Genomic DNA, 20611 nt, shown 5'->3' with positions numbered 1-20611 from the left:
AGAGAGAGAAACATCGACGTGAAAGGAACACATCGAGTGGCTGCCACCCACACGACCAACCAGGGCCGGGGACAAACTGCAACCGAGGTACATGCCCTTAGCAGGAACCGAACCCTGGTCTCTCAGGACTGCAGGCCGACGTAAGAGCAACATTTTTGATTAACGAAAGTCTTCAGACACATTGAGCTCTTCCAGTGTAAGCTGCTGGGCGGTGCTGCTCTGACGTTTCTGAACCTCGTTTGGCAGAACCATCTTACTGTAACTCGTTACTAGCACCCAGGGGCAAAGGGGGAGGACTCAGAACTAGTCTGCATGCAGTTTCCCAGATAGGTGATGTGTAAGAACGTGCCAAGTGTGCCAATGGGTGTGGGGAGATTTCCCTCTCTAGTTATTCTAGATCTCTCGCAGATCTGGAATGTACCTCGTGTTAGATTCCGAGTTGTCCTGCAGCCAGGAAGCTCATTTAGCATTGCTTCACCCCGAGTTTCCCACGCTGCTGTGCCATTGAAGCCTTTTTCTGCCATGACACCTGTAATGTCCCTGAGTGCTGGCACGATGGCTCAAGGCGCTTTGGGGGGCACTGTCCGGACTGCCTTCTTGCTGTCTGTCCGTCACGGTGTGCTGTTTCCATCCCTGGCACCGAGTTTATTACACAGCCTCCACCTGACCGCTCAGCCGAGAGAGCGCTGTGATGGCTTACCGTTCATTCTCCTCTCTAACCACGGGGGTTCTTCTGAACAGTCTCCCTCGCTGGCCAGGGACTTCCTCTCTCTTACATAGAATACAGTCTAGACTCTAGATACAGGGGCCCCCTCTCCTGACCGCATTTCCCCCAGAATCACCCTTGCTTCACCTACGTACGCCACCCCCTGGCCACCCTGCTGGTCTCCACAGTGGAGATTGCCTCTCCCTGTGCCTAGAACACTCTTCCCCCCCAAATGTTTGCATGCCTGTTTCCTCCCTTCTAGTGACATCTCCACAAGACCCTTGCTTAACCACTATATCTAAAAAAGAACCCTTTCTGTCCCATTCCACTCCCAATCTAGCTTCGTTTTTCTTAAAACACTGATTGCTGCTGGACACAGTCATTTATTTTTTTGTTGCCTATCTCTCTGACTAACATAACGCTGCATGAGGACAAGGAGTTTGCCTTGGTCCTTGCTTAAGCCTCAGGACCCAGACAGGTCCAGGCACAGGGCGGGGCTCTGTGGAATGAATGAACTGGCCTGGTGCTGTGCAAAAGTGGCTGTTGTCAGGAGTGGCTGCTGTCACTGCTTCTGCTTGCTGGGAGCAGCCCCATAAGTCACTTCATTCTTGGACACTGGGACCCTCAGGGTGAGGGCCTGGGCTGCAAGGATCTCGGGGGTCTCTGTAAGTCGGTCAGTCACCTTCTTGTCAACTGCCCTCTCGCATTTCCTTCCCTGCTGCATCTTGTGTTTTAAGAAATCCTATGCCATATTACTGCTATTCAAGGCACAGAAAAGGGCTGTAAATGAAACGTTCCAGTAACCAGTTTCCATGAGGTACATTCTTAGCCGGGTGGCCTCTTTGCTTCAAGCCTTTTAACTGCTTGATGAACTTCTTTCCTATTGGAGCGGTATGAGTGGACTTAAACCCACGTCTCATTAAATAAAAGTGACTACTCTCTTCTGAGCACGTGATGCCAGAGCGAGGCAGTGTTCGATATTGGAATTAGCGTTTTCTGTCCGAGGGGATTTAATGGTTTCAGAGGAGAGTAAGATTGTTCACAGTTAGAGCAGGCTTAGACCAACAATATCCCATTAACACAGCACATAAGGTCCAGCCCGTGCGAAAACCCCGGCACTACTCAGATAACAGTAAAACATACAGAAATGGGGGCGGGAACAAAAAGAGCATTGTTCCTGCTGTGGGACAGGTCTGGCTCCACACAGGACCTGCTGTTGATAGAAAGCTGCCGGAAGCTTTCTGAGGTTCATTCAAGGCCCCCTGCCAGAGTTGGTGATGTAAAAGGTAGAGTTGTAACAAAACTTCTCATTCTTTGGGGTTGTAATGTGTGGTATTAACATGGAATATCTTTAGAGGCCTGGCAGCCCTTTTCCTTCAAGATGTGGGTTTAAGAAGTCGTTCGGTTTTCCTTTTGCCAGTGCAATTCTCTTGACATCTTCAATTGAACAACAAATATGGAAACTTTAGGGCAGCGGGAGGAAGAGGGTGATGGTAAACATCTCCAGAATGCCTTCTCAATAGTACTACGGTCATCATTTGAAGTTGTGCCTTCTTTTCTCTTGTACCATTTCTTTCGAGAGCAGACCATAAAAAGCACCAGTTTAGTTTGGGACAACATTTGACTGGCTATGTGGGTGGCCTTCAGGTTTGACACAGTGCGAGTTTGGAAGCCTTGACTTTGAGTGTATTGCTAACCTGGCGATGAAAGGGATGAGTGCTGGTGTGAGGGGCCTCAATGTGAACCTCACTGTGCCTCTTCCTGGCTGTGTGACCTTGAGCAAGTCACTTAACCTCCCCAAAGCTTCTGTAAAATGTTGAGAGGTGAAAAGTAAGGACTGGATTCTGTGTACTGGGTTTTTTTTTTTTTTGTACTGTGTCTTAGTCCATTTGTGTTGCCATTATAACAAAATACCCCGGACTGGGTGGCTTATAAACAACAGAATTGTATTTCCCGCAGTTCTGGAGGCTGGGAGTCCAAGATCAGGGTGCCCTCATGGTCAGGTTCTGTGTCTAGTGAGAGCCCACTCCCAGTTCATAAATGGCCACCTTCTAGCTGTGTCCTCACATGGGGGAAGTGGCAGGGGAGCTCTCTGAGGTCTCTTTTATAAAGACAGGGATCCATGAGAATTTCTCTCTTGTGCCCTGATCACCTCCCAAAGGTCCTACCTCCTAATACCATCACACTGGGCATTAGGATTTCAGCACGTGAATTTTGGGGCAGGGGGTGAGGGGGAGGTGGACGTAAACATGCAGATCATAGCATAATAACGTATCCTTCTAGTACCATCTTTTGTTGAGCAGTTCTCAATTTTCTGTCATTTCATTTGAGATGTTTAAGTACTGTCTTGGACTCTTAATTAAAATTTTAAGAAGAAGAAGTTCTTTGGCAGCCACGGATGTTATATTTTCTCTACGAAATGGACTATATTGATATATTAGAAAATACCATATCATTGAGCATATCTTCATCCTCTGAATTTGACCAAAGTTTTAGAGGGAATTTGCAAAAAGAGAGAAAACTCCTAAACAAATTTAGCAGATGTGAAGGAAGAACTTTCTTGTCCTTTGAAGTGTTGGTGAGATGAAAATCTGTCACATGGGGAAAATGGACATGGCTTGAGTTCTGGGAAACGTTGCTTGCCCATGTCTAAGCCTGTGGACTCCACCTTGGCCATTCTAAGTAGCGCTCCAGCTGTGGTATCGGGGCATCCAGTGCAGACTTGAGAATTAGGAAATGGGGGTTTGAATCCCGGCTTTGCCACATCTGAGCTTGTCATCTTGGGCCACTGAGTTAATCCTCCCCCTGAGCCTCAAGTTTTTCATTTTAAAATCTGAGAAGATTATGCTTATCTTGTTGCGCTTTTGAGGGGATTAAAGTGACAAATGGAAAGCACACAGCAAGACCCTGTCACCTAGTAGGTCCTTGACCCACTGAACTATTTTCATATGCTATTTATATAATTATATAATGTAATCAAATAATACATACTACAAACAATGTATAAGGTTATACCTATATGATATATACTGTATTATATAATTATATGTTCTATAATAATATATAACTATTTAAAAAAAATTTTCCTTTATTGATTTTAGAGAGAGAGGAGGGGAAAGGGAGACATAGAAACATCAATGAGAGCCCTGGTCGGTTTGGCTCAGCAGTTAGAGCATCAGCCTGTGGACCAGAGAGTCCTGGGTTTGGTTCCCATTAAGGGCACGTACCTTGGTTGCGGTTTGTCCTGGACCCCGGTTGGGGTCGTGTGGGTGGCGACCACTCGATGTGTCTCTCTCATGTCGATGTTTCTCTCTCTCTCCCTTCCTCCCTCCCTTCCTCCCACTCTAGCTGAAGATAAATGCAAAAATGTCCTCGGGTGAGGATAAAAAAGAAAAAAAGAAACATTGATGAGAGAGAACATCGATTGGCTGCCTCCTGCATGCCCCTGACTAGGGATCAGGCCTACAACCTGGGCATGTGCCCTGATCTGGAATCGAACTGGCGACCTCTTGGTTCAGGGGTCGACACTCAACCACTGAGCCACACCGACCGGGCATATGTAACTATTTTTAAATTACAGTATTTCAGAGATTCCTAGAACATTGAGATAATAGTCTTTAATAGCTTTCGCACTTTATTTTTTAACAGTAGAATCTCCCTTTTCTTCCCCGCAAACAACATCTTCTGTGGAACCAGAATAGCTGAGACAGGAAAGGAGGGAGGTGCTGCTGAAGCAGGGCTGAGGGTCCCCAAGCCCTAGCAGGCTCTCCCTTTAGCTACTCCTGCTCACCACGTGGGGACACCCTCGGAACTGATTGAAAACAGCTGCTCTAGGCCAGTCTTCATTCTTCTTCAAGGTCTCAGAGCGCTTGGGTAGAGCTAAGGCCAGAGCGCACATCTGTGGCCTTGAAGTTGAACCTCTAGGCACTGTGCAATGTTACAGGGCTGCTGATCCCACTCCCCAATGGGAATTACAGCCTGGTTTCCTCCACGAGGCAGCCGTTCCCAGTGTAGAACCCAGTGCCTTGAGAGACTGCTGGCTCCACCCCTGGATTTCCTGGTGGCCACACTCAGGGCTTTAGAACTGTGCTGACGTGGTCAGCATCTCCCAGTGCAGCCCGAACCATGCTGTGTGTCTGTGGCTGTTTGACTTAGCATTGAGTTTTGTTTGTCTGCTCAGGTGTCAGGGCCAGGTGACAGTCCGTTTGCCGCCTTCTTCATTCTGGAGGAGCCAGTAGGCCTGGGTGGCAGAGGCCGTGCTCATGGACTGTTACAGAGAAATCAGACTTTTCTGGCCTTAGGGTTTTTTGGTCTGGAAACGCTGTAATCCTTTTCTACAGACTTCATCAGCCTGTGTGGGTTGTGGTTTGTGACATCAATGAGCCGTATTAGGAAGCCTTTGATCAGAAGATGAATCCAAGAAGACATTATTATGTAAATGAGACTCGATTTTTTTTTTTTTTCTACAGGAAAAGTCAGGCCACTTCCTTGGCAGATGTGAGATATATGGCCCTTTCCTTCTGTCTTGCGTTAGAGACTCTCAGGTCTCCATAGAATAGCTGAAGTGGAAAAACACATGGTCAGGCCATGTTGGGATTTAGGGGTGTCACCATTTAATGTGTGGGGTCCCATGGTGCGCCTGCATCCGCTCTCCGCTGAAGAGGACTTGGGACCAGTTTTCATAAATATTGCATTTGTAACTGATGGCAGGCACAGCACTGCTGCTGAGTCCAGGAGCCCATTTCCAAAGGGAGGGGAAGGTTTCCTGCTCGTTCTATTTGTCCTTCTCTTATTCCAAGGGCGCCGACAGCTCAGATCAGCTCCGGTGCTCAGTTTTGCTGTGAGTTGTGACGCATGCGGCCAGGAATTTGTTAATGATAATAAAGTGCCGGAGTTGGTGAATTATTTACTTTTTCTCCCGTGAGTAAGTAGATTCAGCATCGTCCTGATAATGGTAATAATCACCACAAACATTACACACCAGGCCTTGGCCAGGTCAGCCCCTTCCTTACATCTTCTCGTTAAATGGGAAAAACATTGTAAGTATCCCCATGTGAGACATGAGGAAACTGAGGTTTGAAGAGGTGAAGTGACTTGCCCAGGGTCCCACTGCAGAGCTGGAGCGTTACTTGTATTCCTCAGCATGCCTGGATGCTTTTGTGAGTGAAGTCAGGGAGTTTGGGCTGGCTGTTAAGTATCCAGATTTTTAGTTAACGTGGGGGCAACAACTTAGAACCAGAAGCTGTGTAATGGTGGAGTTGGAACCTGAAACTCAAGCTCTAATGATTTTCCAGAGGAGTGGATTGCACTTCTGGACGAAAGTATCCCAACTTCTTTAGCCCTGAGGGCTTCTAGGACTCAAGACTTAGGTATGGAGGACGTGACAAAGGACATGCTGCAGGAGACTGCCTGCTCTAAGAAGGCCAGCACCGAGCCTCGTCTTGGTCAGTGCTCTTCTCCCACCAGCCGGAACCAGGCCTTGTGTCCACAGGGGCGGGCGGGATGGCAGGAAGGGTGAAAAGGAAGGAAGGAAGAAAGGAAGGGAGGGAGGTTGAGAAGGAAGGGGAAAGAAAGGAAGGGTGAGAAGAAAGAAGGAAGGAAGTTTGAATGCATGGAAGGAAGGGCGAAGGGACGTTTGTTTATTTATTTATTTTTTTAATCCTCATCCGAGGACATTTTTCCATTTTTTGTACAGACAGAGTGGGAGGGAGAGAGAGGAAGAGAGAGAGAGAGGGAAACATCAATGTGAAAGGGACACATCGAGTGGCTGCCACCCGCACGACCAACCAGGGCCGGGGACAAACTGCAACCGAGGTACATGCCCTTAGCGGGAACCGAACCCGGGCCTCTCCAGACCGCAGGCGGACGCTCTAACCGCTGAGCCAAACCGGCCAGGGCGGGACGTTTGAATTGAAGGAAAGAATTGAGGAGGTGAGTGGTAGTGGCACTAGTAGTTGTAGTGGTAGTAGAGAGAGATAAATTAGAACTAGGGTGAGGTCAAAGAAAGAGATACATAGAGAAGACATAAGCGTTTCCAATTTTTTTCAGGCATCATTAATGGAAATTCACTACTTTTTGCTGTTTCCCATATATCCTCCTTGCATACAGAACTGAATTGTATGTTTATTTAATGGACGTTTTTGACCAGATACTGGGGTAAACGAGTAAGGCATGATCCTCCTATCAGAAAGGGGAGTTTAAAATCTCAGGCAGTTACCCCAGCTGATGATCTTGTTGCCTTATCATTAGTAGAATCCCACTGTAACGTCATCCTCGCCTGCCATGACGCAGGTCTCATCTCTGTGTTCATCATAACAAGCGGGTTGTGTGTGATCTTTATCTTCCTTTGCCAAAACATCGTTTAAACTGTTTCCCACCTTTCTGTGAAGCTTTTGAGTTGTTTGTTATGTTGTTTAATGGAGTGTGATAATCTCGCGTGCAATGACAATATTTTTCTTTCTTAACCAGAATTGATCGTAAGATGTCCAATGCACACACCAACTACAAACTGGACGAGGCACAGGCTATAATGAGTGAGCTCCGGACCATCAAGAAAGCCATCTATACAGGCGAGAAGGAGAGACGGGAACTGATGCAGGTCCGAGGCCACGGTTCTTCAGAGCCCGTGTCCATTTGTCTGCCTGCTTGTCTGTCTTTCCTTTATTTAGAATTTTAAAAATGTTATGTATGTATTATATGCACAGTTCATATATATTCTAACACAAGCATGTATATATAATATTGAGCATGCATGTATATCTTTTACGTGTGTGTCTATATGTATTTAAAGTGATATGTATTAGTTTCCTAGGGCTGTCATATCACAGTACCACAGACCAGGTGGCTGAGAACCAAAGACATTGATTCTCTCAGAATCTAGAGGCCACAGTCTGAAGTCAAGGAGTCCGCAGGGCTGTGCTCTCTGAAGCCTCTAGGGGAGGCTTCCTGTCTCTTCTAGCTTCCGGTGGAGGCTGGCAGTCCTTGGCATTCCTTGGCTTGTGTCTTGGTCATCACATGGGGTTCTCCCTGTGTCTCTGTGTCTAAATTGTTTCTTCTTATGAGGACACCGATCCTTGGATTAGAACCCACTTGAATCCAGTATAACCTCGTTTTAACTTGAGTCCATCTGCAAAGACACTATTTCTAATAACTTCAAATTCACAGGTTCCAGCGGTTAGGACTTGAACCCAGCTTTTGGAGGACACGGTTAAAGCCATAACAGTGGGGGGATGCGTTTATATTGTGCACGAATCAAAATCACTCAAAAAGTCTTTGTTAAGAAGTTTTGCATTCTGCCCCTTTCCTTACCACCCGTTACTACTTTTATTAGCTATGGCCCCTTTGCCGTGTCTCTGCAGACATGTGACAGGGTGAGCATGTGCTCAGCAGCCCCACAGACAGCTAGCACTGTGCCTGCTGTACCCGGGACCTTTATCCATGTCTGTACACAAAGAGCTTCTTTATCCACAGTGTTCTGCCACGTGCATAGATTACATTATATGGCTGGGATCATTGTAGCTTTATGTTGCTATTTTTTTGCACCTTCAATTCTTGTAGTTTCTGTTATTTTTAGAAAAAGTGGATTTTGCAAATGGATGCATGCTGGTCTTTTGTTCCATGCTGGCATGCATTCAGTTGTTTCTATTATGGCTTTTATTTTTTGCTCAACATACTAAGTGAGCACCTAGTGCCTGGTAGGCATTTGTCTTGCTTCTGCTGAATGTAAGACATAGAAGGCTGTGGGAAGCAGAGCTCAAATTCATCAGCCAAACAAGCCAGGTGCACATGTAACTGCCTTGTAGGCAGAGACTTGTGGAGTGTCCCCATGGTGCTCACTGAATTTCAGATTACCTAGCCCCACCCCAGGCCTACTGGATTGAATTTCTGGCCGTGGGACCCAGACATCTGTACTTTCAGACACCCTCTCTAGGCCATGAGAGGTCAGAAGTCAATTGACAGGTTTTCTCTGAGCACTGGTAGCAAGGACAACAGCTGTCATTCACTGAGCCGGGCAGGCTCCATCACGGGGACACAGAGGCCTGGCCCCAGGAGGTCGAGCTGTCCCCCTGCCCTGCCCTTTCTTTTTTAAATTTTTTTAATCTTCAGATGGAGGAAGAGAGAAAGATAAGCATCCATGTGAGAGAGACACATCGACTGGTTGCCACCCACACGATTGCAACTGGGGCCGGGGACAAACTGCAACCGAGGGACATGCCCTTAGCGGGAACCGAACCTGGGACTCCCTGGTCCACGGGCCTATGCTCTAACCACTGAGCAGACCTGGCCAGGGCTGCCCTGACCTTTCTGAGTGTGTAGGGCTGGGGCACAGCCACCCAGTTGCCTCAGTTGGGTTCCCCACTCTGGAGGCTGGAGATCGAATTTCTTGAGGAAGCTTCAGATCCCAGCATCTCTTCTCTGAGAAGATCCAGAGAGAGGCCTAGGCAACATCATCTTATAGTAAAAGCAACTAAGCTGTTTTGTCTTTTTTATATGAGCTTAACAATCGACCCATTCTAGAGCCAGCTACGTGTGTTTAGACGGCACCTGGGCATCTTGGTGTCTGCAGAAATAGTCTTTGAAAAAATTGTAGAAAATTTAATTTCTTTTTAACTTTCACCCAAAGGGGTTCTGTGTGCCAGAATACGTACTTCCTCTGATTTTTGGCCAGCTAACATACATATGAGAGGACGTTTGACCATGTAGAATTATGCTTGAAAAGTCAGGTTATAAAAATGTGTAAAGATCACCTGAGAGCTGTTTTCACCTGTGTGGTTTACAAAGATTGCAGACTTATTTATTGATAGAACATTTGGTATGTGAATGCCCTCACCCCCCGCTTTATTGAGGTACAGTTTATGGACAAAATTGTATAAATTTAAGGTGTTTAATATGAATATTTGATACATATATATATTGTGAAATAGTTACCACCATAAAGTTAGTTAACACCTCCATCACCTCACATAGTTACCTTTGGTGTGTGTATGTGTGTGTGTGTTGAGGACTTTTAAGATCTACTCTCAGCAACTTCCAAGTATATAATGTAGTATTGTAAACTATAGTCACCACGCTTTAATTTTCCACTTTCTCTTCAGAAATGTTTGGCTTTTGTGCCAGGACTTATACATTCCCAGAACTTATTCATCTTACAACCGGAAGTTTGTGCCCTTTGACGGACATCTCCCCAGTTCCCCCTCCCCCCAGCCCCTGGCAGCCTCCATTCTACTCTCTGATTCTATGAGGTCAGGTTTTAGGAAACACAAAGGTTTTGAAAAATAGTAAAAATGGTGCCACAGTTGTTCTCTATGTTACATTCTGCCCAGAGGACTCAAATGCTAGGTGATTGAAATCACTGAGAATTGTATTAAAGGTGTATGGGATGCCGGACGTTTCTTTGAAATCGAATGAGAACAGGTTGGGGTGGTCAGCGCTCCAGTGATGAAGCTGCCGCCCTGGACTCGGAGTGAAGTGACTGCTTTCAGAAGGAGACACATCAACATGTCCGTTCAGGTGTCTTGTTCATTTTGTTGCAGAGCCTGGCCAAGCTCACTGACGGCTTCAGGAATAACTTTTCTCTGACTGAACCGCAGCAAGAGTTCCTTCACCATCCAGGTGCACTGGGCGATCCTCAGCAGTTCTGCGATGCTGGGTCTCAGACCGACATCATTGGCGAGGTATTTGCACCGAGGGAAGGATGGAGTGGGCCGAGGGACAGGGCTGCTCTTGTGTGGCCAGCACTCATTTGCTTTAATTTCCCACTTTCTCTTCAGAATCGTTTTGGCTTTTGTGCCATTACGTTTGAAGGAAAAATACCGTGAAGGTTCTGTGGCCTGGGATGCAATTAAATTGCTTATTACCTTTAACTTTGTGATTCAGATTCTTACAAATGGCAGCATCCTTTTTTGAGAGTTGAGTTTTTTTTTTGTTTTTTTTTGACAGACATAAGACTTTTTAGAGCATGGAGCAGCTAACCTTTTCTGGAAAAGTCTAGATAGTAAATATTTGCGGCCTTGCAGTCTCTGCCACACCTACTCAATTGTGTTGTTGTAACACAAAAGCAAACATAGGGGAGATGTGAACTAATGGGCAAGGCTGCCATCTTTGGGTTATACTTTGGTGCTGTTTCTTTTCTTTTTTTTAAAATTTTTTATTCTCACCTGAGGATATTTTTCATTGCTTTTTGACAGGATGGAAGGGAAGGAGGGAAGGAGAGAGAGAGAGAGAGGGAGGGGGAGAGAGAGAGAGAGAGAGGGAGGGAGGGAGAGAGAGAGAGAGAGAGGGAGGGAGGGAGAGAGAGAGAGAGAGAGATGTGAGAGAGACACATCGATTTTGTTGCCTATGGCACAACTCCGACAGGGGCTGGGGATTGAACCTGCAACCCAGGTGCAGTGTGCCCTTGACTAGGAATCGAACCCTCCAGCCTTCAGTCCACAGGCAGATGTTCTAACCACTGAGCAAACCTAGTCAGGGTGGTGCTATTTCTTATTCTTCTAAAAGAATGTCACTAAATTGAATTGAAGTAAAATTCATTTTGTTCGGGACTTGAAAGAATTTCAGAGTGCCCCTTTTGGACGATTAGTGAAACCTTGAGTTAGCCACAAAAACAAAGTTGGCGGTCATCGTTGGAAGTAGAGTGGCAAATACTTGAAGACACTACTACTGTAATGTCAGTGAGTGAAGTTTATCATTTATTCATTACAAATGGAAAAGCAGTTTGGATGGCTTCCTTTTCTTTGGGCTTAAAAATGAAATATCAGTGGAATGCAGAATGCCCTCCCCCAAATTAAATAAAAAGAGAAAAAAGAAAGGGAAAAACCATTGACAAAAACCTCTGGGTTTTCAAGAATTAGGTAATATTTGGAAATTTTGGCAGATAGTGCCTCTTTGAGGGGACTATGATATTAATAAATAATGCCTTCTTCTGTCTTGGATGTCCTGGAATAGCCTTATTGTCAGTGTTTCTCACATTGTTTTGTTTGTTTGCTTGCTTGTTAATTCTCACTCGAGGATCTTTTTCCATTGATTTTTAGGTAGAATGGAAGCCAAGGAGGGGGAGAGAGAGAAACATTGATGTGAAAGAAACACATCGATTGGTTTATCTCCTGCACGACCCCAACCTGGGTTAGGGATTGAACCTGAGACCCTTCGGTCTGCAGGCCGACGCTCTAACTGCCAAGTCAAACTGGCCAGGGCCCCTTCATAGTTTTTAAAAGTGAGAGCAGACATTTTGACCAGGCATCTTTGGTTTAAAGAATATGGTCACCGTGAGAAGAATCTGTAAGTAAAAAATGTCTGGCATTTGTTGCCCAAGGCAGGAGGGAAGGAAAGAAGTAGAAGACTCAGTGAAGTCCGTGACTAAGTCATGGCTGCTTATCCTAAGGTTAGAATTCCCATTTAGAGACTCCTAACTAGTTTGAGAGAGACAGATGAGATCGAAGGTTCTCGAATGGTTTTCTGAAAATGCCAGGGGAGAGTGACTGGTTACACTGCTGTGCTAACTGCAGCAGGGAATCACTGTGCGTGAGTTCGCTGGGGCTGGCCCGGGCTGGCAGCTTAATGGCTGTTGGCTCGATTGAAGTAGTTGTTTCCATCCCCTTGTGACAAATGAGGGGATCAAGGTGCCAGGTTACCTAAGGTCATGTAGTCAGGGAGAGGCAGGTGTGAGTTTGAACCAACATCTCTGGTCCCTAACCCCTGCCCTCCCTCCCCTGTGCTTTCTACTACATTGTGCTGCTATAGGAAAATAAAGTTGACCCTTGAACAACGTGGGTTTGAACTGCGTGGGTGCACTTACATGATGTGTATCGATAAATTCATCACTAATCATTCACGTAGAATAGTTTCAAATATTTGTTGACGTGAGGTTATTTTTAAAAAATAAAACCTTAGTGGCCATAATATATGGTCTTGTAAGGTCAGATCTACAGATGCAGGTGATTTATTGATACTAAGTCATGTATTTCTGGGGATGAAGGGAGAAGTAACCAAGGAGAGCTACAGTTGCCTCCCATACGGGTCTTTTATTCCTTTGTTTAGGGATTTGTTCACTTCAGTGTAATTAGTATGAAAACATTTAGGTATAGCTAGTGATCAAGGCAGAGCATACCATTTCAAGTCTGGCTCCTACGGTAATGTACCCCAATCTTGGGCTTTCTTTCCTTTTCCTTTGGTTCTTTAATAGGCCATGAAACATTCGGAAGAGTCCTACAACCCATACCTCACACAGCTAGTCCGTCATCTTAGATCTGGTGACTTCTTAGGAGAGCATCATTTTGTATTTGTTAAAGAATGAGAAAATATACTTGCACAAAATGGGATGAAATTTTTAGCCTTTGCATCAACTTTTATCATGTAATTCCATATTTCTTTTAAAACTTAATTTGTGGTTTGGAACACATTGTCACCGTTTTAAAAGAAATCCACCAATGGTGAGAAAGCAAAGGTCTCCCCAGCCCCACTCTCAACCCCACTGGTCAGAGGTGGCTGTCATGTGTTTCCTTCCAGACCTTTGAAAAATGGAAACTGAAAGATGAATTAAAAGATTATTGTTACCGAAAGTTTAAATGAATTTTCTAGTTTGAAAATATGTTTTTAATATGCTTTCCTTCCCCCTCCTTCTGTTTTGGAAGTTTGTCTTCGACGATAAAACAAGACTTGTGGACCGAGTCAGGCTTAATTGGCAGTATGAGGAAGCCAGAAAGAGGTAAGAAGCTCTCTTTTCAAATCTTGCTTTCTGCTGACTTCCTTTCTCCCGTGGAAAGACTTTGTTCAGCATTCCTATGTGTGATGGTCCACTTTTTATTTGGAAAGCGGTATCCGACAGAATAAAAGGTAAACTATCTCCATTTATCTGTAGCTTCTTAATACATAGAATTTCACGTACATTTAAAATGATGAAATTTCAAAATTGCAAATAGTTATGAAGACATGATTCGATAAAAATAGAGACTTTTTTGGCTTTCCTTATCCTCTCAGGTAGTTCAGAACGGCCTCCCTGCCTCCCTGCCTCTGTCCATCCCTTCAGCCCCTCCCCTCCTGCATCTGAGCATCAGACCCTCAGACCAGCTTAAAGCAAAAATGGTTTAATCTTTTAATATGTGGCTTCTAACTTCATAGGTTAATGGAAGAAGTCCTGTATCTTGGTTTGAAAAACAGTTTACTGAGGATGAGGTCAACAGGTGACGGCAGTACCTAGCCTTGACGGAGAGAATGGAAAGGCAGTCCTTTCTGTTAACCTGCATTGTAGCTCATCTGCTTCCTGAAAATTGAGACTTGACCTTGTTTGTGCATTTTCAAATTTGTCTCCCCCCCCCCCGCCCTAGTCTTAACCATAAGGCATGGGCAAAATTGAGGGGTGGTCTGTGGTCCTCGCAGGTGCGGGAGTTTTAGCATGTCATGTTCCCCCTATGTACGCAGGGTCCCCACCTTGCCCTAGCTTTCATGTCCTTTTTTTCCGAGACTCTTTTTTTGCATTCTGAAAAGAATCTGAAAACCAAATGATTTCAAAATATGTGCTTTGGAAAGCTAGAAAACATATCGTTTTAAAGTTTCTTTTGTCACATAGGAACTATTATCTTGGGGGATCGGGGAGGAAGAATGGAATGCCAAGCGCGATGAGGGGGTCCATTCTGGAAGCTCAGTAGTTGGGCCTGCTCAGTATACTGTATCGTTCATGGATGTCTGTGAATCCACTTTGTTGCCTTTTTAGAAAATGTAAAAATAGCAACAAAAGCAGATCATCTGACTCCCTGCTGGAGGGCCAGCTTGGGCTGACATGGGCCTTTGTTTGCCCAGGCGGTCGACCCGGTCCTTCCTGGCTTTCCCCGAGGTCTCCGTGGTGGGCTTTCCATGGCACGTGGACCGCGGCCAAGCCCAGGCAGCCACGCCGATTATCTCCGGGCTCAGATTCCCCATGTGGGTTCATTCCTTCTCCGAGCTGGCAGGGTTGGTCAGGGCGATTGTCCTTGCGGAGCAGCCCTGTGCTCATGCTTGCATGTTTCTACCGGCACTGCACGACGTGGGTGCTGGAATGTGCTGTGTTGTAGAAAACGCAGAAACTACGTGGTTGCTACACTTGGGAACATAATTGTTATGTGTTTTGCTGTGTCATTTACCAAACAGAGCAAGTGATATCTTTGTTTTCCAGAGATGGTATGTCGAGATAAGACATTTGGGTAAAAAGTCGATTATCTGAGATGATTACTCGGGGGAGGATGGCCCTTCATCGGTATCTTTCGCTGAAGGTAGTATTTCAAGGTTGCAGTAGCCATAGTAGGAAAGACACTGTGGCTACAGAGGAGGGGCCTGTCCCTAGTGTGTCAGCCTTTGTGGGCCAGTAGGGGCTCCTCAGAAATACCTTTCGGGGCTGCACTGGCAACATTTAAAAAGCAGGATGCGGAGTGCAGATGTCCTGGGTTGGCTGGCACAGCACTGCCTGTCCTTTTCCCATGAGCGCTGCTCCCCGCAGGGGACAGGGGCCCTTCCAGGGGACTTCTGGCCAGGTCTGGGGACATTCATGGTTGTTACAGCTCTGGAGGATATTTGGCATCTCATGGGTGGACACCAGGGGTGCTGCTCACCATCCTATAATGCACAGGACGCCCCCACGCAAAGAATGGTCTCCCCCAGATGTCACCAGTGCCAAAATGAGGACCCCTGCTCTGTGCTGCAAGACTGGGATGTCTTAGTGGGGCCATCCCTGCGTGATTTCTCAGCAGCTGATCTGTGTGGCTGACCCCAGTAGTTTCATCCCCACAGAGACGCTGCTGGGAAACTGGAAGATGCTATTCCTACCCAACACCTGCCTTGTTCCGGGTGTTTTGAAGAAATGTGCTTTGTGTGGTGTGATCGATCACATGTGGTCTTTAACCTGTTTGGGAGATAAACTTCTTCACAACTAACACAAATATGGACCAGGGACGCTCTCGCTTGTGTATGAGTTTGTGTGTGTGTGCACGTGTGTGTGCACGCACACATATGTGTATACACATCAGGGTATAGATGTATGCTTGAACACATAACCCATGCACATTTACATATATGTGCATATGCACATGTGTATTTTTTTATTACGTGAATAATACATGCATACATTGTTTTTGTCAAAGGCACAATCAGTAGAGACCATCCATCTTCCCCCTGTCTAATCTCACCTCCTACCGTTAATGGTTGAGTGTGAAACCATCCAGTCTTTTATGTAAACATTTAAATAAATTAAGACCAGTGGAGTTCAACATGATGTAGAGCTTCTTTAACTGGTGTAACCCCCTCCATGGATGGGCATCTAGGTGGTTCCGGTTTTCCCTTTTCACAAACAGAGCACATCTGTTAACAGGCTCAGCCTTGCATAAGTGACCATTTCCTCAGACAGATACTGAGCAATGAAATGTCTGGGTCTTCAGACATGTGCATTGAAAGTTTTGACAGATGTCACTAAATCACCCTCCGAAATGGCTTAGCTGCTGTATGCTGCCACCAGCAGTGACCGAGAGTCCTGGTTTCTGCATCTCCTCAGCATCGTTATGATAGAGATATTGGTTAATATTTATTGGTTAAAAATTTTGGAATTTTTCAAGGCCAATTTGGAAGAGCAAGTCTTCTTGAAGCAATCTCAATGACGCAGATACCTCCTTATTTTTAACCTAAGAGCACTTGTTCCAGAACTGTGCACAAACTGTAGCTGTTGCCATAGAAACACTTGCAGTCCAGATAGGAACAAAACATTCGGCCCATCCAGTTTCTCTGTGTCTTAGTGTTTGTTGCCAGGATGGGTCCTGCTGTTCATTCGTTGTCAGGAATCAGTGTGCTGTTGGGATTCCAGTGAAATTTGATCAGTCGCTTGGATTTTTTCTTCATTTCTCAAGTGACCGTGTATCTGGGATTTGGGGGTGGGGCACAGCTATGAGAAACAAAGAAAAGCACCCCTGACGTTGTAGCTCCCTCTTCCCCATTCAGACCAAGAGAAAGAAGCCTGCAGACGGTCTGCTTTTCATTTAAAGACGACACTCTCTGAAGACCTGTACGTTCAAAGGGGAAAAGATGTGAGGGCAGACGGGAATGTTGGGGTATTAGTAGACTCTAATGCCACACATTCTAGATTCAGACTTCTTGAGTTTCCAATGTAGAAGAAAGAGTTGAGCCCAGTGGACAATGGATTATCGATATTTAGTTCAATAAGCTGAAGTGACCTCATCGTTCGTCTTAGATCTCAGCTGAGATTTTCTTGAACTTCGCTTTTCATTTAAATGGACATTTACGAAAAGAAGACGCAGGAGAGCAAACTTAAGGAGTATCAAGTCTGTAGCTGTGATCGCAGTCTGAAGGCCGAGGCTCTAGGCTGACACTGCGTCCTGGAATGTGGCATTGGGATCCGTCACGTCTCATCACTGTCACATGGGCCCGTGGCTGCCTGGACTCCCATTTCTGTTCCAGAAAGCAGCAGTATTTTAGGAACATGCGAAATTATAGAGTAGACTGCAGAATTTAGCCCTAAGTCCAATAATTGGGGATTACTCTGGATATGGAAAAATGCCTCAAAACTGTGTCATATAGAAAGGGCATTTTTTTTTTCTTGGAAAAATTCAAATCATATTTAAGATTTTCCTGTGAAATGTGAGGGTCCGAATAGCATCTGTGGCAAAAATGCAGGCTCACATTCATGGTTTCATGGTGCCTGGCTTGTGACAGAAAAGGTATTTGGGCAAAAATAGTAAAGGCAAAATGATTCCTATTTTACTTCTGTCCATGTTAGACCCATTCAGGGAATAGAATTTGGAAGTCACATAATAAATATGAAACCTGCATGCTTGGTGGAGGATTGGCTTTCATTTCCTCACTACCACGAGCACAGGGACATAGATTTTAAAGCTTTTAAAGGAATTTGTGAGAGATTATACACAGGCCATAAAATGTATTACCTATCAAAAACAAGAATCAATAAAAAATACAGTTGACTTGTAGGGGAAAAAAAAAAACCAACCTCTCGACAATTTTAAGTTGTTCCCAGTTCTCTTTAAAAATGAACTTGGAAAAGTTTTTTTTTTTTTTGTAAACTTGAATCATGACCTCACTTTGCTTCCATGTATTTAATTTCACTGAAGTGATATTTCAGAAAAGAGCCTTTCTGGAAATTCTTTTTTTGTGTGTTATCCAGAATTGGAATGACGCCACTCCCAGGAGTGGGGTTCCAAACATGGGGTCAGCTTTTTGGTGTGGATGTAGACGAAGGGGCGTTGGAACCGTGCAGTTGTATTTAGCATTAGGTGGAAAGTCTGTTTCCTCCAGTAACCCTAACACAGTAAGGCTGCTCCTCGGGATGGCTTGTTCCCAGGCCAGCAGCGTGGTAGAAAAGGCATATTGTTTTAAGGGCAAAGCTGTCTTGTCTATCCCTTAACGAAGGTACAAGGCATCATTGAAGGAATAATCCTTCTAGAGCTTTTGGCTTCTAGCACAGACAGACAGACACATGTGCTTCTCTCAACCTGGCTAAGAGCGGGTCCCAAGTGGCTACATCCAGAGTGTGGATACAGGGAAAGAAGTTGCATTTTGCAGTACATGCCAATATTCGTGCATGGCTCTGAAATGGGCGTGCAGTCATTTGCATGACTGTGAAATTGAATTATTTTTTTAAAAGTACTATTCTGAAGCACAGAAATTCTTGCCTCGTGTTTACCACAGCCCAAACAGCTTTTCCAGATGGGTTGCACCCAGGCAGCTTCATCCAGATTTTGTTTCTGCTTCTGAGGTTGTCCCTCGCTGTATGTCCTTGCATATTTTTCTCGTACGCTGTGGAAAGTTCTGGGGCAGTGTTTAAGCTGGGCCACGGTACTACTTGTTTGATGCCCACAGTGGGCAGACCTTTTGAAATTTGCCTTTTGCCTTTCCTCTCTCATCTAATTCCTTTCCCCCCCACCTCATTCTCTTTTCTGATAGAGGTGTTCCTTGAGATTTTCTGGGAAAGACTAGGATTACTAGGCTTGCCTCTTCTGCCACCCTCGGCAACTCACATCCTTGTAGTGTGACAGCTAACCTAGAGCCGACGCAAATGGAATCTTGATCGAATGTGTAAACCTCAGAAATCTCAAAAGGAGTGCTTTTCAAATATGCCTGCTCGCAATGTATGTATGAGAATTGGTACATATTACAAGGTAATGCGCTGTCTTTAGCTGAGCCCAAATAGGCTTTCCTGTGGGTCCGCTAAATTGAAACAAAAAGTCATGAGGACACAATGGATTTGCTCATTGTTCTTCATCTCTTTTTTATTTATTCCTCACCTTTGACTTGTCTTCATCTACAGTAGAATGTTCCTATACATTGAGTATAGTGTTTGATTTAGCACTAATTTATTTATGGGTCTGCTTGGAGTGTATTTTCCTTGGGCTTCAGTTATATGACTGCCATAAATTTTAATTAGACTAATTAGACATCGGTGGACGCCTAACCCCAGTTGGATTCCTAACTCCATTCAGCTGCCTCTGTCATTAGTTTTTGCAGTGACACGATTTGGCACCATTTTCCAACACATTTTCAGGAAATTAGTTTTAAGTTAGAAAAGAACTTGTCTAATAAAGCTACTGACATTCAACTATTTTCTTTACTGTCTAGGGAATTTGGACGTGAGTAAAATGCATACATTTACACTGTAACTTGTCTACTCCGGGTTTTCTCATTGGTTTGGTACTTGAAAAAGGAGTCGTGCCGGGTCCTCTGGCTGGGCTGACTGGTGCCCGTGCTCATGTCCAGTTCAGGAGGAGCCCGACAGGCCTGAACACGTGGGCCAGAGCCAGTTGATTGGTGCTACCTGCAGGGAGCACAGTATTGAGAAGGATTCTGAAGTCTGGATCCAGCAGGCAGGATGCCAGCTTTGATTAGTGACATGTGCCCTGGACACAGGAGCCAGTGGTCTCAGGAGCACTCCAACCATCCCATTTCGATGAGGATCATTACATTGGTGCCTAATACAAGCCCTAAGGGCCCCAAGGCCAGTGAGGATCCTCCAGACCAAGCCAGGCTGCCTGAAAGCAGGGGGTCTCAAAATTAAGAGGGCTTGTTGAAACTCAGATTGCCCATCCTGTTCCCAGAGTGGCACCGCCAGCAGGTCTGGGTGGGGCTTGAGGTTTGCATTTGTAACCAGCTCCCAGGTGATGTGGAGGCTGTGGGTCAGGGACCCCGGCATGAGAACCGCTGCCTTCGAGGCTGCAGGACTGTGCGCGCCTGCCATCTACCTGACCTCACAGCTCTCCGTGACCTCGGAGAAGTCTTTGGGTTTTGTTTTGGGGCATGTGTGCCAACCTCTGCCTTCTGCAGCACTGGGTTCGGGACGAGTCTGCCGTTCCTGGTTTCTGCCTGGAAGCAGATAACGCTCACACTTAAACTTACAAACATTCTACTCCGGCTTTGAAAGGATGTTCTGAAAATTCGAGCCACATCTATTTCACTTCATCTGCATCTGCGAACGCCACAGAACACAAGAAGTGGTGCAGTCGGTGTGCTGGGCAAGCGCATGGACAGTTAGGCACATGGAAAGTGATGATAGAGTCTGTATTCTTGCACCTTGAGGGTGGTGGTGCTGACACATTTAGTGAGGCTCATTAGCTCATGCCCAGCTCACCAGGACTGACTCTCACCCTTCCATACATTTGCTGGCGTGTGCATTCACTGCTCCATGCATTCAGCTTTTGTCAACTGTCTGCTCTCTGCACGGCTTTTGGAAGTCCACGCACAGTCAAGGTCTCCAGGGCAGGAGGGAGCCCACAGAGCACTGGCCTTCGGGGCTCCTCATTCAGGAGTGCTGTGACGGGCACACAGCTCTCCTGTACTGTCGCAAGGTGGGTGCTCACAGTTAGGCATGGCAGAGCAGGCAGGAAGCTGGAAGTCTGCTCCCGTGTCCGGCGGCGTTTGAGCTGG

General features: G+C 45.7%; 1 protein-coding gene across 3 annotated transcripts in view; it reads left to right on the top strand.

Annotated features, from left to right (window-relative positions):
- Window positions 1-20611, top strand: part of WWC3 (WWC family member 3) — a 102022-nt gene that overhangs the window by 56693 nt on the left and 24718 nt on the right. For all 3 annotated transcript variants that reach the window (XM_036271622.1, XM_036271624.1, XM_036271623.1), the window contains exons 6-8: window positions 7175-7304; window positions 10240-10380; window positions 13336-13409. In XM_036271622.1, coding sequence (XP_036127515.1) covers window positions 7175-7304; window positions 10240-10380; window positions 13336-13409 — 345 coding nt within the window. The remainder of the gene's footprint in view (window positions 1-7174; window positions 7305-10239; window positions 10381-13335; window positions 13410-20611) is intronic.

Source organism: Molossus molossus, unplaced genomic scaffold (genome assembly GCF_014108415.1).
Source record: "Molossus molossus isolate mMolMol1 unplaced genomic scaffold, mMolMol1.p scaffold_m16_p_2, whole genome shotgun sequence".
Taxonomy (NCBI): Eukaryota; Metazoa; Chordata; class Mammalia; order Chiroptera; family Molossidae; genus Molossus; species Molossus molossus.
This window is presented reverse-complemented; position numbering and strand designations above follow the sequence as displayed.